Raw genomic sequence first — 15,957 nt, 5'->3', positions numbered from 1 at the left:
AGTCACTCTCACAAGGCTTCAGATAGACTGCGGGAGTTTATTCCATAGTTGAGGCCCAATAGAACAAAACGCTTGGTCACCCCTTGTGCTCAGTCTCATCTGTGGATGAGCCAGGAAGTTAGAAGACCCAGAGTGCAAAAGAACTAACAGATATGTAAGTGTTTAGTAAGTGTTGAAGATAGACAGGGGCAATACCAGCAATACACGTGTAAACTAAGAAAAGGATCTTAAAATGCTTCCACTCGTTAATAGGTAGCCAGTGAAAGGGTGATAAAACTAAAGTTATTTCTTTCTTTTTTAAAGACCTGTCTTAATTTATATGCCAAGCTGTTGGTATCAAATTGTATAAAAAAAATATACCTGAATGAGTGTATTTTTATCATATATAAACACACAAACCTAGAATTCAAAGTACATTTTGCTATTTTTTTTTTCCATGAGGCGCTCTTGTTTTATACATGTACATCAACAAAATGCACAAATACATGGAGGTCACAAGTATAGCACATAATGTAAATATTGTAAATGAGCATGTATCAGATAGTAAGAAGTGATCCGTTTATGTTGTATTATTTGTTATGTGGTCATCTGGAGTTCTTTCTCCTTTCGTGACCTCCTAATTACAGCAACAGGTAGTTATATTTAATTGAGATCCATCATAGATTTTACGCTTTTTCCACCGTGCAGTATTGATTATTTAAAAGTACTGAATTATAATTGAACTGGCAAAGTGATTTTTAACTGTTATGTTGATATGCTGCCAAAATTGTCTTTACAGATAATCCTGATAAAGGAATGATTCCAATGAATAATGCAACAAAAGGCTGTAATGAGTCAGCAGATGATATTACTGGACCTTGCAGCTGTCAAGACTGTTCAATAGTTTGTGGTCCAAAGCCTGAACCACCTCCTCCCGAAAAGCCATGGACCATACTGGGGTTAGATGCCATGGTAGTTATCATGTGGATCTCTTACATGATTTTCCTCTTGATTTTCATTGGCTCAGTCCTTGGAGCTTGGTGTTATAGGTAAGTATATTGTTATGTCTGGTAGTTTCTGCAGTACTAAGGGAATTTCATTACCAGATTTATCATGTTAGATCTCAGTTTGGGTTGTAATAAGTCCCATAATAATTAAACTGTTTTGTCATGAGCTGTATGATCACATAGTGGTTACAGCTGCCGGTTCACAACTTCAGTGTACTAGTTGGCCTAATGTACTATAATCTTGATAAAAGTTAAAGGAAAAATTGTGTGTGTTAGAAGTCAAAACTTAACTGAATATATCTATTCATGAAATGACCTACAGGAAAACGACACCTGAAAGGTTGTCAGAGAAGAACATGAGGCAATGAGGTGAAGATACAGCCACACTTTTTTTAAAATACCAGAATGTAACACAAAATGTTTTAAAACAACATGTATACAATTTTGCAATATGTGTGCCTCCTCAAGATGCGGAACAATATTTGAGAGCATTCTTTGATTGAAAACGGAATTATTCTGTAAATTTACAGTTTTTTTTTTTTTTTTTTTTTTTTTTTGTTTCCACCAGTGCTTCATAGACCCAATTTTAAACCATAAAAACAGACTGATAGATTTTTTTTTTTAATTTATAAAATGTGCTTAACTTTAACAATTTTCCATGACAAATTAATGTACTGTATACCATAACTGTGAAAAACAAATTTGGCCTGTAAAACACAAAATGTTTCCTTTTAACTCTTGACTTGTCCACTGGTACTACTCAGATAGGTTCCAGCATCCTTCAACATGAATGAATGCTTATGCTGCAACAGCTTTGATCAATAGGGTGTGCCTTTTGTGAATGTCTTCAACTTTGTAAAATTATCCCACACTTAGCATATCTTGACTAAGGACTATGGTAACTTTTTTCATAATGAATACTAAAGCAGTGTTATGCAGCTTAATATCAATTGTCTTAAACACACTGCAACCATAGCTACTAAAGACAAATGTTTCCTTGGTTTCCATATTCCATCCGTCCATCCATTTTCCAACCCGCTGAATCCAAACACAGGGTCACGGGAGTCTGCTGGAGCCAATCCCAGCCAACACAGGGTGCAAGGCAGGGAACCAATCCCGGGCAGGGCGCCAACCCACCGCAGGATTTCCATATTTCACCCCATAAATCTTTGTCTGGATATTTTGCCATTTCATCAGGCCCTTCAAGTGAAAATTTAAAAGTTTGTTGTAAAAGAAAAATAAATTATTTGTGTTACTTTTTCAGGTACATTTTTTTTGCATGTTTTTAATTAATTATCTGTTAACCCAGGGGTGGGCAAAGTCTGTCCTGGAGGGATGCAGTGGCTGCAGGTTTTTGCTGCAACACAATTGCTTAATAAGAAGCACTTATTGCTCAAGTAGCACTTCTGTTTCACTTTAGTTGTCTCACTCATTAACATTTTGAACCCTTATTGTTTATTTTAGTCTTAAACTGCTGTATTCTCAGGTTTTAATTGAGCCTTATTAGTAATAAGATGCCAATGACAAAATAAACCAGCAGTTCTCCATTTAGCTTGTTTCCATTTAATACCTGTGTGTATTTAAGTTATTGGCAAGGATTGTTTTCTAATTAAGCAACTGGGTTGGAACAAAAACCTGCAGCCACTGCAGTCCACCAGGACCAACTTTCCCCACCCCTGTGTTAACCGGACATTGAAGTCTTAACACTCTAGAAACTGTTAAAAGATTATGCACATTAATTTGGTTAATCATTTTGTAGGAAAAGATTGATCATGTCGGAGTATGGGCCTATTCTGGACACCAGTTCCTTTCATTCTATAAACAGGATTAATGAAGACCAAGGTGACCACCTGCTTCTTTTTTTATTTTGAATACATTTGGAAACATTCTCTTCACTGCAAAAGTAGTCTTCTTTGTGGGACTGTCATTTTATATTCCATTTTAAAACAAGTTCAGTTGTTCATAATAACTGATTGAATCACAGTTACCCAAACTGGTACAAATGGGACCTGGGCAGCACCTAATTCCCTTACCCCAACAAAAGTCTTTTCATTCTTCTGGTAGCTTTCAAGTTACTCCCAGACATGCCAGGAGAGGCTTTTTCTAGCACAGTGTAATTGAATCTGTGGCTATCAAGTAAAGAAAACATTAACACAAGTGAAGAAAAGTAACAAAATAAATAAATCCAAAAAAAATATAGGTTCTGTCTGTAGACTGCAGATACTTTTCTCATTAAGCATAGTCATAGTTTAGACCTCTAAATATAACTTCATTTGAATATTGCAGTGGCTACTGTTATAAAGTTTAAGAGCCCCTTTGTAAACCATAGCTATTTTGCTTGCAAAATTTCAAGGTTTTCCTATGAGCAAGAATTGCATAGGCGGTAGAGGGAAAAAATTAGTATTGGTTTGTGATCCTATGAGAAACAAAGCCAAACCTCTACAGTATGCTGGAACACAGCCTGGAAAGCCTAGGTAATGATGGAGAGTTAGTCCGACTAATAATTCAAGAACTACCACACAGCACTGCTGCTTTCTCTCTAACTAATCCAATATCTAGTCTGCCAATCCTTCCTCCCATCACTTATAATGAAGGGGAGTACTTAATCTCCTCAAATTCAGAAACAGACTAACTTCAGGGCCTCTTGCTTATAGACACCAGTATACAGATTTTGCTTGTCACTGGTCAGGTTTTGGAGCAAGTGTTGACCTGCATTATAAAGTGTGCTGCTTAAATATTATCAAAGGTCAGTGCATCACAGTTTTTGTCATTGTTGAAGTTGGTGTTAGGGAATATCCAGCTGCATTATACATTATTTGAATATATTATGATGTGTAATTTACAAAATAACCTATAATAGTATTGCAGTGAAAATAACTGTTGTCAGTGCTTGGTGTACAGTGTTATGATTTTGTTGATAAAGCAATGTTAGTTTTTTCTTTTTTAATCATGAGACTTCCCTCATGTTTTGTCCTAATCATGAAAGCGTCCCAGGTCCAAAGATAGAAATACACCTGCCAAAGTCAACTAAAATCAGCCTTTAAAAATTGTTGCAAAACAAAATTATGGGCAATTTACTTGTCATCAAGTGCACCAAGTTTATGCTTAAAATATCTTTGTTAATAGTAGATGGCAAATATTTTTCAGTTTATAATAATTTTATTGAGAATATACAGTGAAAATTCCCATTTTAACACCGGTATGTTTACCCATTTACAGGCCCGTCAGCATGCTGCGAAACCATTGGTGAACGATATGAGAACTATTTACGCCTGTTGTTCTCTTCTTGGGGTTCTTTCTGCGTTCAGCATCCACTCCCAATTATCCTGCTGACACTGATGTTCATTGCCATTTGTTGTTCTGGTCTTGCTCATATGAAGATAACCACTGACCCTGTTCAGCTGTGGTCATCTCCCAGTAGTCAAGCCCGCAAAGAAAAGGACTACTTTGACTCCCACTTTGGACCTTTCTTCCGTACTGAACAACTTATAATTACTACACCACACAGAAATTCCACAAATTATTCTCCTTACCCACAGGGATCCAATGTGCCATTTGGACCTCCTTTAGCTAAAGACATCCTCCACCAGGTAATAATAGTTATTCATTTTAGATGTTATGTGAAAGTTAAAGCAATAACTTCTTTGAAGTGGTTAATAATTAAAGTAGAGTTGTATACTGAAGCAAACGAGAATCCCTCCCATCTTCACCACCTTCTACTGGGGCACCATTGAGAGTGTCCTGACATCTTGGTTCAGAAAGTGCAGTGTGTCTGACAGGAAGACTCTGCACTGTGTGGTGAGGATGGCTGAGTGGGTTATCGGGGCCTCTCTCCCCTCCATTGAGGACATTTTTAAGGATGGATGCAAGAAGAAAGCTGTCTGCATTGTGAGATACTCCTCATACCGCTTGCAGGAACTGTTCAATCTCTTGCAATCTGATAGGAGATATTGCTCCATAAAATCAGGAACAGCCAGAATGTGCAATTGATTCTTTCCACAGGTAATAAAACTGCTAAAGTCTCTGTAACATGCACATGCATAACAAGCCAGTTTTTATAGTTATTTATTTTTACTGTATTTTAGATATGGCTAGAATGACAAATAAAACTTAAACTTAAACTTGAACCTGAACATGCATTTAGCTTTGTGCTCTATTACTACTCTATTACTATATATTTACATGAATAGTGTTTAATAAATTAAGATAATTTACAGTTATGCATTATTTTATAGACCTAAAGCAGTCCACTTTTTGCTGCAGTTTCACTTTTTCTCATTTTTAGACTTTTCATCTCAGCATTTTAAAACTGACAGATTTGAATTTTAGAAGATTATTATAAATGCTATATTTGCATCAAAAGCATTCTTTCAACATTGTTAACACAAAAACAAGCAAAAAGTGTGAATATTTCCAGTTGTGGCCTTTTCAAGGAGTTTGACAACCAGCCACAATGTGATAAAACATGACTGTATGGAAAAGGCCTCTCATTGTATAAACAGACTTGTGGGTAGCTATGTATGTACATATTTTGGAAAGGCAGTTAGCTGCAAGACTAGTATAAATTACGTTGTACATACAAGTTTTATTCTGTAATTTGTATACAGCTTCCCCCAAACAAAAATGTACATCTTTATATGTGTGCCTGTTAGATGAATCAGGAAATTAGAATTTTAGAATAATGTTTTGTAGTTCATGTCCACAGTGATTCATATCCAGCAAGATTATGCGCTTTTAATCGAATGGTCATTTCCTTATTTAATTTATGGTCTCTAATATTATCATATAAGTAAGTTATATTGAATTAAGTTTTGTAATGACTCATTTGTGACTGTGTGCTATTAGGTACTGGACCTCCAGGATGACATTGAAAATATACAGGCCACCTATGGAAATGAGACAATAATGCTAAAGGATATATGCCTGGCACCACTTTCTCCATATAACAATAACTGCACCATCTTAAGTGTCCTTAATTACTTCCAAAATAGCCGTTCAGTTTTGGATCATTCAATTGGGGATGAATTTTATGTCTATGCAGATTACCACACACATTTTCTATACTGTGTAAGGTAAGATGATAATTTTGCATATTTAGTGTTTGCCATGTGAATTAAGCACAAACAGTGCCTTGGATAATGTAGTTATTGATTTGTGATTAGTAAATGTATTTATTGTGTCATAGTTATACCTCCATAGTAGATTATCGAGAAAATCTTTCCTCTGCTGCAGGCGAACTCCTCTGTATTTAGTTTTTCACATTTCAAGTTAAGGCACAAAACTAAAGTATTTTAGTTGTATGTACTGCTATAAGTGAACTAGAAATTAATTACATTTCTTAATGCAGCTTTAGTTGTCTTGAAGATAAAAGCCTATTATTATCATATCTGTTTCTTTAGAGACAGGACTGTGGCTTATTAATGTTTTGTAGCTGTGAATTACCTATAGCACAGCACGGTGAATGTTGGTTCACTAAATACGGAGTATGACAAAATTGCATTATTTTATTGGCTCTTACCACACTAAAACTGTGATATGCTTACTGGATATCCGCTCATCTTGTATATAATAGGGTACTCCAGCATAGGTTATCGCCTTTATTTAGAATGGTAGTGGTAGTATTGCAAATATATCAAATTATATGTGGCATTTTACACTATTTGTATATTCAAGTAGACATATTTCTGTATGAAATGAGAAAATAATTTTTGTAATGGACATCACGGGATTAGTACATTAATACATTAGTAGTACATTCTGAATTAATTAATAGTACATTAATAAATTCATATAAGTAATTAATTATTAAAATGTATTAAATAACCCTAATTAATGATAATTAAAATTAATAGTACATTCTGAAGTGTATTACGGTATTACAGATTTTCATCTTAAGAAGGATATTTTATTTTTAGCTTTTAGTGTGTACTTTATAAATAGGTATTTGTGAATAATTAAATATCTACAATATGGCAATATAAGATTATTATAAGTTTATTCCTAGTGCATTAAATGTGTGTGTGTGTGTGTGTGTGTGTGTGTGTGTGTATAATTTTTTTTTTTTTTTTTTTAGGGCACCAGCTTCATTGAACGATACTTCATTGCTTCGCGACCCATGTCTGGGAACATTTGGTGGACCAGTGTTTCCTTGGCTAGTGCTGGGAGGTTATGATGGTACAAGAATTTGTTGTTTCGTAATGCTAGTATGTTGTGTCAGCTAAACGTCCCTGTCAGATGGCTGTGTTGCACAATGTTTTGACCAACGAAAGCATTTTGTTGCACTATATTCTAGTCTTGTTTTATTGATAATTTTCCATATTTACTGCTTTGTTTTGCTTCTGTTAATAATGTCAGTTTTTTCCTCAATATTTAACAAATATTGAACAACCTATTTTTAATAAATTTTATGTTTATAGTCAATGCAGCTTAATTACAAAAGTTGCTTGGTTTCCATACAAGCAAGAAGAGTTAAATTGAAATAAAACACTCTTTTGTTAGACATACTCATATACAGAGTCTTTGTTGGTACCATTTGCTACAGAATACAGGCAAGCTTCTGTTATACACAAATTTTCAAACACTCTACACTCTGTTTCTGTATATCACAAGATTTGAATAAAAAAAGCAGTATAAAGAAACATTTCTTATATATGCAACACCTACTCTAAAGTATATGCAAATATATTAGGTTTGTATTAAGCACTAACATGTAAATAGATTAGTGTTTTATTAAAATGGATAAGTGGTTATTATACATCTGCATTTAACTTGTCCCTTTAAATTGTCTGATTTACTTGCTTCTTCTGCTTCCACAATTTCAGGAGAAACATAGTTTATTTCAAAAGTAGAATAAGTAAGGAGTACATGTTCTTATTGTATTTCTCCTCGATGTAATACAAATAATGTTTTTTTTTTTTTTTTGTATGTTTTTGATATCACCATGTTTTTGCACTTTGTCACAAAGACTGTAGCGTCATGCAAGTAAAGAATAATCTGACTATCTGCTTTGCTAGTGCTAGAACATCACTCTGAGGCTAAGGAGCTGCGCTGGTATCCCGAAGGTTGCCGGTTCGAATCCCCGTCACTGCCAAAAAGGCCACTGCTCTGATGGGCCCTTGAGCAAGGCCCTTAACCTGTAATTGCTCCAGGGGCGCTGTACAATGGCTGACCCTGCGCTCTGACCCCAAGGGGTATGCAAAAACTACCAAATTCCTAATACAAGAAATTGTATAAGGCGAAATAAAGAACAAAAAAAAAAAAAAAAATCGGCAATCTTAAATTTATGCACACTTTTTTTTTTACCATGGGCCACAAATACAGCAAAAAATCTGACCTGATAGTAACCGCTTTCTCAAATCTCAACAAAAAAATTCCCAGGCTAACCTGGGTCTGTGCATCAACACGTAAAACTGTCGTCCCAAGTAAGGAGACAGAGGTGAACAGAAGGTCCGTTATCAGTTACTGTTCTGTTTCCAATTTTGTTTTTGGGTTTTGTGTGATTGTTTCACTTTCTCACATAAGCCTACATGCATGCTGTAATGTATTGAGTAATTTGCCCAACAATTTTGTTGCATTGATCACATACAGCAGTCTGGGATATTACTGAAAATATACTAGGCCTTGACCTGGGATTCTAGCTTTGTTTAAAAATGCCTTTGGGAAATTCAAACTTGGAATTTATTGGTAAATCTCTAAGATGGCACACTTGTTTGAATGGGATTAATATAAATTGCCAAGTTTTTAAAGTAACCCATTTTTTAGAACACTATAATAATGGTCCTAGGGTGACATTTTTTAAATATATGGTTTTCCTTGCTGCTACAAACAAGAACTTGGTGATTTAATTAAATATATGAATCAAAACCAGTGCACATTCAAGTGATTGTTATTCCGTATTTAATCTTCAGATTGTATACTGACAAGAAAATTTTGATACAGTACCAAAATAAAAAAAAAACAGAAATGTAAAATGGATGATATACATACAGTATTTCAAATAAGTTGGATCACCCTTGACTGGACAGTGATTTACTGGTTTAAGATATATTTATATTTTAATATTTTTACCTCTTTTCCTACCAGCTATGAAATCATCAAGGACTAGATTATGTTTATTTCTTAGTTTTTATAATTTTTTTTTTTGTTTTGTTTGAATATGATAGATGAAAACTACAACAATGCGACTGCTCTGGTGATAACCTTTCCTGTGAACAATTACCACAATGACTCAGAAAAACTCAATAGAGCTCTGGCATGGGAGAAAGAGTAAGCATTCATTCATTCACGTATTAATAAAATAGATATTTTAAGAATGGGGATTTTAATGTATGTGTGATTAATCAGCCAATTCTTTGAAGGAGAGGTTAAGAGATTTTTTCCTTAATTTGTTTGTACCGTAATAGAATTTCATTTGTATTTCATACATTTTCATCATATGAATTCATTTTCTTTTATTTTCTTCTTTTGTTTTGTAGATTTATTATGTTTCTGAAAAACTACAGAAATTCCAACTTGTCTATTTCATTCAGCTCCGAGAGGAGTATTGAGGATGAAATAAACAGAGAAAGTAATAGTGACATACATACTGTTGTTATAAGCTATGCTGTTATGTTTGTGTATATATCCTTGGCCTTGGGCCACATCCAGAGCCTCCGTAGGCTGTTGGTAAGTAAACTTTGATTTGGTTTTTGCAATGATTAGTTCACATTTTAATCATTCATTCATTTTCTGTACCCGTTTACCAATGGTAATTTTAACATGGCTCAGAATAGTCTCTTACAATAAATTGCACTATAAACATGGTATAAAGATTTTTAGCTGTAATATTTTCGTCTCCATTTTTTTTTTTTTTTTGTTTTTTTTGGGACAGGTGGATTCAAAAATATCTCTGGGTATTGCTGGTATTCTCATTGTATTAAGTTCTGTGGCCTGTTCCATTGGAATCTTCAGCTATGCAGGGATTTCCCTCACCTTAATTGTAATTGAAGTTATTCCATTTTTGGTACTGGCAGTTGGAGTGGACAATATCTTTATCATTGTGCAGACCTATCAGGTATTTTCTGATTTTTATAATTTCCACATAACTGACTTCTGCCTGTGATTGGGTCATAGGTTGTATGGGTGTGTCTTTGGATATGCAGTTCAAAGGAAGTTTTCAACATATGTCATCAGAAAAATAATAACAGTTTGCAGTAGGTTATGCATTATTAATACTAACCACTGGAGAATTAAAGAAATAATTTCCTTTGTTCTCCATACTGGACCTCGTATTCATCATTCTATAGGTACATGCATAGTTGTCAACAATGAAAGCTGAAAGTGGTTTTAAAGGGGTGTGTTTTGTATGTTTTTTTTTTTGTTAATCCCCTTTCTGAGGTACATACTGTAACTAATCGAACAACACCCTTCTATGCACTCATATACAGTAGGTACACACATATGAAAAGTAATAGTGGATGCCATTTCTTCAAGATTTTCTGTGAACATGAGAATTTTTTTTTCACCTTTCATTAATGAAGTATCATATACTGGTATCAGAGAAGCAAAACTGTGGAGAAAAATGAAACGGGAAGTGTAACATGCATGCTGGAAGTGACACTTACCACAGTTAAATATCACGGAACCACCTGTAAATTTCTTTTCATTTTATGAATGTGGTTATTTACCACCAAGAACATGTACAGCTGTGCTTGAAAGTTTGTGAACCCTTTAGAATTTTCTATATTTCTGCATAAATAGTTTTGCTACTCACAAATATATAATATTCGATCATTTTCCTTAATAAATAAATGACCAAGTATAATATTTTTGTCTCATTTGTTTAACTTGGTTTCTCTTTATCTACTTTTAGGACTTGAGTGAAAATCTGATGATGTTTTAGATAAAGATAGATAGATACTTTATTAATCCCAAGGGTAAATTCACATACTCCAGCAGCAGCATACTGATACAAAAACAATATTAAATTAAAGAGTAATAAAAATGCAGGTAAATAGGTCATATTTTTGCAGAAATATAGAAAATTCTAAAGGGTTCACAAACTTTCAAGCACAACTGTAGCTCAATATATATATATATATATATATATATATATATATATATATATATATATATATATATATATATATATATATATGCAGTATGTACATTTTTTAATTTTGCACCACTAACAAGTTAGACCAGCTTTTTATTTCACATATCTTACAGACCCTTTATGTTTCTGGTTGCATTCTTTCTTTGTATATTTGTGGCTTTTGAAACCCAGACCAACAAATTTCTGCTGATTTGTATACAGTACACAGATTTTATATTTAATACATATACTATACTGTATTTGCATTCTTTAAATTATTACATTTATAAAACAACTTCACATTAAGTCTGTTCATTCCATTCAAACCAAAGACTAATCCACTTGCTTTATTAATCTTCACAGAGAGATGAGCGTCTGAATCATGAAGAATTACATCATCAGATTGGCAGAGTCCTTGGTGAAGTGGCCCCAAGCATGTTTTTGTCATCTTTGTCTGAAACTGTTGCTTTTTTCCTAGGTTAGTGGAGTTGGTCTATATTGTATTTGGAGAGTTTGAATGTTTGAGTTAACACATTATCCTAAATTATTCATCTATTTTCAGTACCCATTGCTATCAACTGGAGTTAATTGTAAACTAGAGTATATGCCAACATGTTGTAGGATGATATGTGATTCTAGGAGGCTACTACATTCATTTTCTTTTGAGTTTTTGACAACTTAGTCTGTACAGATCTTATTAAAAACAAAAAGTGTTCGTCAGGTGTTTTCATCTATTCAAAGCTTTGTTCCTGTTTACACACCTTTTGTACAAAATTCTCTGGAAGTGGAATTTTCAATGAACATCTCCTTTGGTTTGTGCACATGGCCTTTAAAGATGCAGAGTGTGTTTATTAAACTGTAGGCATTTCCCACTTAGATACTATAACAATTGGTTTGTTTTATCCCGTAGTCCCCAGTTGGTTTAAAGAGAGATCTCCTTATTGAATTTTACATTAGTCTTCCAAATCAGCTTATTTTCTTAGGTTGACCAATTTTTTCCAGTACACAGTAATTGGGAACCTCCAAATTGTATGTTGTTACTTCCCTTAGTTCTAAAGCACCTAATTCTTATTCGAAAAACACTAATGCTTTGGTCTGTTCATGTTATTGATTGTTTGTCTTAATTATACAGATGGACATTTGCACTTAAACTCTTATTAATTATTGCTAGAAGGGAAGACCGTTAGAATCTATAGTTACAACAATCTGAGTGTTTTATTTTAAAACTCTTTATAGTATGAAGTGAAGCAGTGATCTTTTGTACTATTTTTGAAAAACAATGAATCACAGTTTGCGTGATAGACGTAAAAAAAGAGTTTTTATTTCACATGATGAATAATACTTTTGGCAAAATGAAATTTTGTTAACATGATAATACTTTTGGCAAACTGAAATTTTGATAAGATTATGTAGGGTTTCTCATTGTAACAGGTGGTGGTCCACCATGCTGTGACAAATGGTAATGGACAGTTACAAAGGCACACTGGTACAGTATACAGATACCACTGAGCCTGATCAGAATGTCCTTAAAATATAGGAGAAAACCAATGCATCAGGAAAAAAAAAAACTTTAACATGGGAAATTCCACAAAGATTGCACACCGTCTTGGATTTGAACTGATGACTTCTAGAAGTTTTGTGGTTCATTCCAAAGCAACTACGCAAATCCCGTGCACTTGGTTGCACAACACGATGCACAGCCTATCTTGGAGTGAAATACTGGCTAGATATTTCAATGAAGACCATATATGTTCAGTGTTTTTTTTGTCTATTGATAAGAGTCCTGAGCTGTAACCATTTACCATCTTTATAGAGGCCTGTACATTGTTACATTTAGAATTTAAAGTTTTTATAATTTGTTAAACATCATAAGGTTTCAACTTTGGGTAAATTTCCTGGAATAACTGGCAGCTGTCTATCTAAGATTGTTTGTGAGAAGGTCCTTACCTGGGATTACTGCAGGTTTCTTTTGTTCTTGAAATGGCGTTACTACAGGTGTGGATGGTCCTGACTAAGTTGGCAAAGGTTCTTCCAGCTAATTAAGTGCTCTTCATGAGCAACACCCAACTTTAGCCACCTTCTTAAATGATATAAAAGTAGTCTAGGTGTATTTAACATTTTACACCTGGCTTCTGCAGGTTATAATATTTTTTGTTAAGCAGTTCTCCTTCGTCCTCTGTCGTCAATAGTGGAACAGCATGCTGTTTAGCTCGGTCTTTCGCTTCACACATGGACAAATGGCGGGTTTGCTTTGAAGTTTTCTAACATCTCCAGCTGCCCTTAAAGCCCTCAAAGCTACTGTGGCACCTTGTTTCAAGCAAAGCCTAGAAGATTATTGTGTTCAAAAGATTCTGTTTAAGTATGTTCCAGAATATTGCACTGGAATGTCAAAATATTAGCTAGACATCAAGCAAACACCTAAATGTTGTTTCATGACTTTTTGTGATCCAGATTTTTTGTTTTTTGCTGTAGGAGCATTATCATCTATGCCAGCTGTACGCACATTCTCCCTCTTTGCTGGAATGGCCGTCTTTATAGATTTTCTTCTTCAAATTACATGTTTTGTGAGCTTGCTTGGACTAGACATTAGACGACAGGAGGTAAAAAAAAAAATTCCTTAAACCTTACAAGTTAACCCATATACTTTGCTATTTTTATTGTTTCTTGGAAAATTTTTGTTCAAAAAAGACTATACAAAATTTACATGTTCATCCATCCATCCATTCTCTTCCGCTTATCCGAGGTTGGGTCGCGGGGGCAGCAGCTTGAGCAAAGATGCCCAGACTTCCCTCTCCCCGGCCACTACTTCTAGCTCTTCCGGGGGAATCCCAAGGCGTTCCCAGGCCAGCCAAGAGACATAGTCCCTCCAGCGTGTCCTGGGTCTTCCCCTGGGCCTCCTCCCGGTTAGACGTGCCTGGAACACCTCACCAGGTGATAAGATGCCCGAGCCACCTCATCTGACTCCTCTCGATGCGGAGGAGCAGCGGCTCTACTCTGAGCCCCACCCGGATGACTGAGCTTCTCACCCTATCTTTAAGGGAAAGCCCAGACACCCTACAGAAGAAACTCATTTCAGCTGCTTGTATTCGCGGTCTCGTTCTTTCTGTCACTACCCATAGCTTATGACCATAGGTGAGGGTAGGAACATAGATCGACTGGTAAATTGAGAGCTTTGCCTTGCGGCTCAGCTCCTTTTTCACCACGACAGACCGATGCAGAGCCTGCATTACTGTGGATGCCGCACAGATCCGCCTGTCGATCACACACTCCATTCTTACCTCACTCATGAACAAGATCCCGAGATACTTGAACTCCTCCACTTGGGGCAGGATCTCGCTACCAACCCTGAGAGGGCAATCCACCCTTTTTCAGCTGAGGACCATGGTCTAGGATTTGGAGGTGCTGATTCCCATCCCAGCCGCTTCACACTCAGCTGCGAACCAATCCAGAGATAGCTGAAGATCACGGCCTGATGAAGCAAACAGGACAACATCATCTGCAAAAAGCAGTGACCCAATCCTGAGTCCACCAAACCGGACCCCCTCAACACCCTGGCTGCGCCTAGAAATTCTGTCCATAAAAGTTATGAACAGAATTGGTGACAAAGGGCAGCCCTGGCAGAGTCCAACTCTCACTGGAAAAGGGTTCAACTTATTGCCGGCAATGCGGACCAAGCTCTGACACCGATCATACAGGGACCGAACAGCCCTTATCAGGGGGTCCGGTACCCCATACTCTCGGAGTACCCCCCACAGGATTCCCCGAGGGACACGGTTGAATGCCTTTTCCAAGTCCACAAAACACATGTAGACTGGTTGGGCAAACTCCCATGCACCCTCCAGGACCCTGCTAAGGGTGTAGAGATGGTCCACTGTTCCGCGACCAGGATGAAAACAACACTGTTCCTCCTGAATCCGAGGCTCGACTATCCGACGAAACCTCCTCTCCAGGACCCCTGAATAGACTTTTCCAGGGAGGCTGAGGAGTGTGATCCCTAAAAATTTACATGTGGTTTTACCAAATATGAACATTGTAAAGGTTGATCTAGTCTAATGCTAGATTGTTGAGCATTTTAATTTATAAGAAGTAATGTTTGTTCTGTTATATTTGGTAGAGTAATCGGTGGGATATGTTGTGCTGTGTGAAGCAGACGGAGAACAGTGAGCACAAATCAGATGGAGTTCTCTTCACATTTTTTAAAACCCTATATGCACCATTTATATTAAAGGAATGGGTCCGTCCCATTGTGGTAAGTCTTTTAGAGCACATTGAACTTTGGATTTTGTTATAAAACTCTGAGGTTGCCAAAAAATTAGAATTTTAAACTGCAGTTTTAACTGATAATTGAATAAAACTGACAAGATAATTATTATTGTTGTCATAAATAATATTGAGAGCTCTTTTTCCCAAAGAGGTGAAAATACTTTTATGTGCCATTTATATTCACTTTTTTATTGCATCTTTTCAGGTTTAAAGCTTTAAATATTGGACAATTGATTTTGTTTCCTTGTTATTTTAAAAAGCACTTTTTTTTTTTTGTGAATACTTAGTTACTTGACATGGTCTTTTGCTAGTGGACAATGACAGATTTTAGCTGCTTGAATTTATCCTGCATCCACATGCAAAATGTAGAAAAAACAGCAGTTATATTTTGTTTGGTTTAGGTAGCATTAATTCATTTAATTAGTGTTTTGTAATTAATTCTTGTATGGTCTTAAAATTGTGTTTTCAAGACTGGAAATGTATACTGTTTTGTAATCTTTGTTTAACATTTACTCAATTTGTTTAAATATCACAGAAATGAGGCAACTTGGGCCCTAGAAATGCCAGAGATACTCAAAAGCAAAAACGACTTATTAGTGCACTACATCTTTTAGTAGCTCCTGAACATAAACGAGT

The 15,957-nt window shown here is 35.5% G+C and overlaps 1 protein-coding gene across 1 annotated transcript in view; it reads left to right on the top strand.

The window, feature by feature from the left end:
* Positions 1 to 15,957, top strand: part of npc1 (Niemann-Pick disease, type C1) — a 76,028-nt gene that overhangs the window by 31,325 nt on the left and 28,746 nt on the right. The window contains exons 6-16 of the mRNA XM_028803675.2: positions 779 to 1,028; positions 2,746 to 2,828; positions 4,206 to 4,576; positions 5,832 to 6,058; positions 7,060 to 7,160; positions 9,149 to 9,251; positions 9,461 to 9,650; positions 9,856 to 10,038; positions 11,422 to 11,536; positions 13,531 to 13,658; positions 15,173 to 15,307. Of these exons, the coding sequence (XP_028659508.1) occupies positions 779 to 1,028; positions 2,746 to 2,828; positions 4,206 to 4,576; positions 5,832 to 6,058; positions 7,060 to 7,160; positions 9,149 to 9,251; positions 9,461 to 9,650; positions 9,856 to 10,038; positions 11,422 to 11,536; positions 13,531 to 13,658; positions 15,173 to 15,307 (1,886 nt within the window). The remainder of the gene's footprint in view (positions 1 to 778; positions 1,029 to 2,745; positions 2,829 to 4,205; positions 4,577 to 5,831; positions 6,059 to 7,059; positions 7,161 to 9,148; positions 9,252 to 9,460; positions 9,651 to 9,855; positions 10,039 to 11,421; positions 11,537 to 13,530; positions 13,659 to 15,172; positions 15,308 to 15,957) is intronic.

The sequence above is a fragment of the Erpetoichthys calabaricus genome, chromosome 6 (assembly GCF_900747795.2).
Source record: "Erpetoichthys calabaricus chromosome 6, fErpCal1.3, whole genome shotgun sequence".
NCBI lineage: Eukaryota > Metazoa > Chordata > Cladistia > Polypteriformes > Polypteridae > Erpetoichthys > Erpetoichthys calabaricus.
The sequence above is the reverse complement of the archived record's forward strand: the minus strand, read 5'-3'. Positions and strand labels throughout refer to the sequence as shown.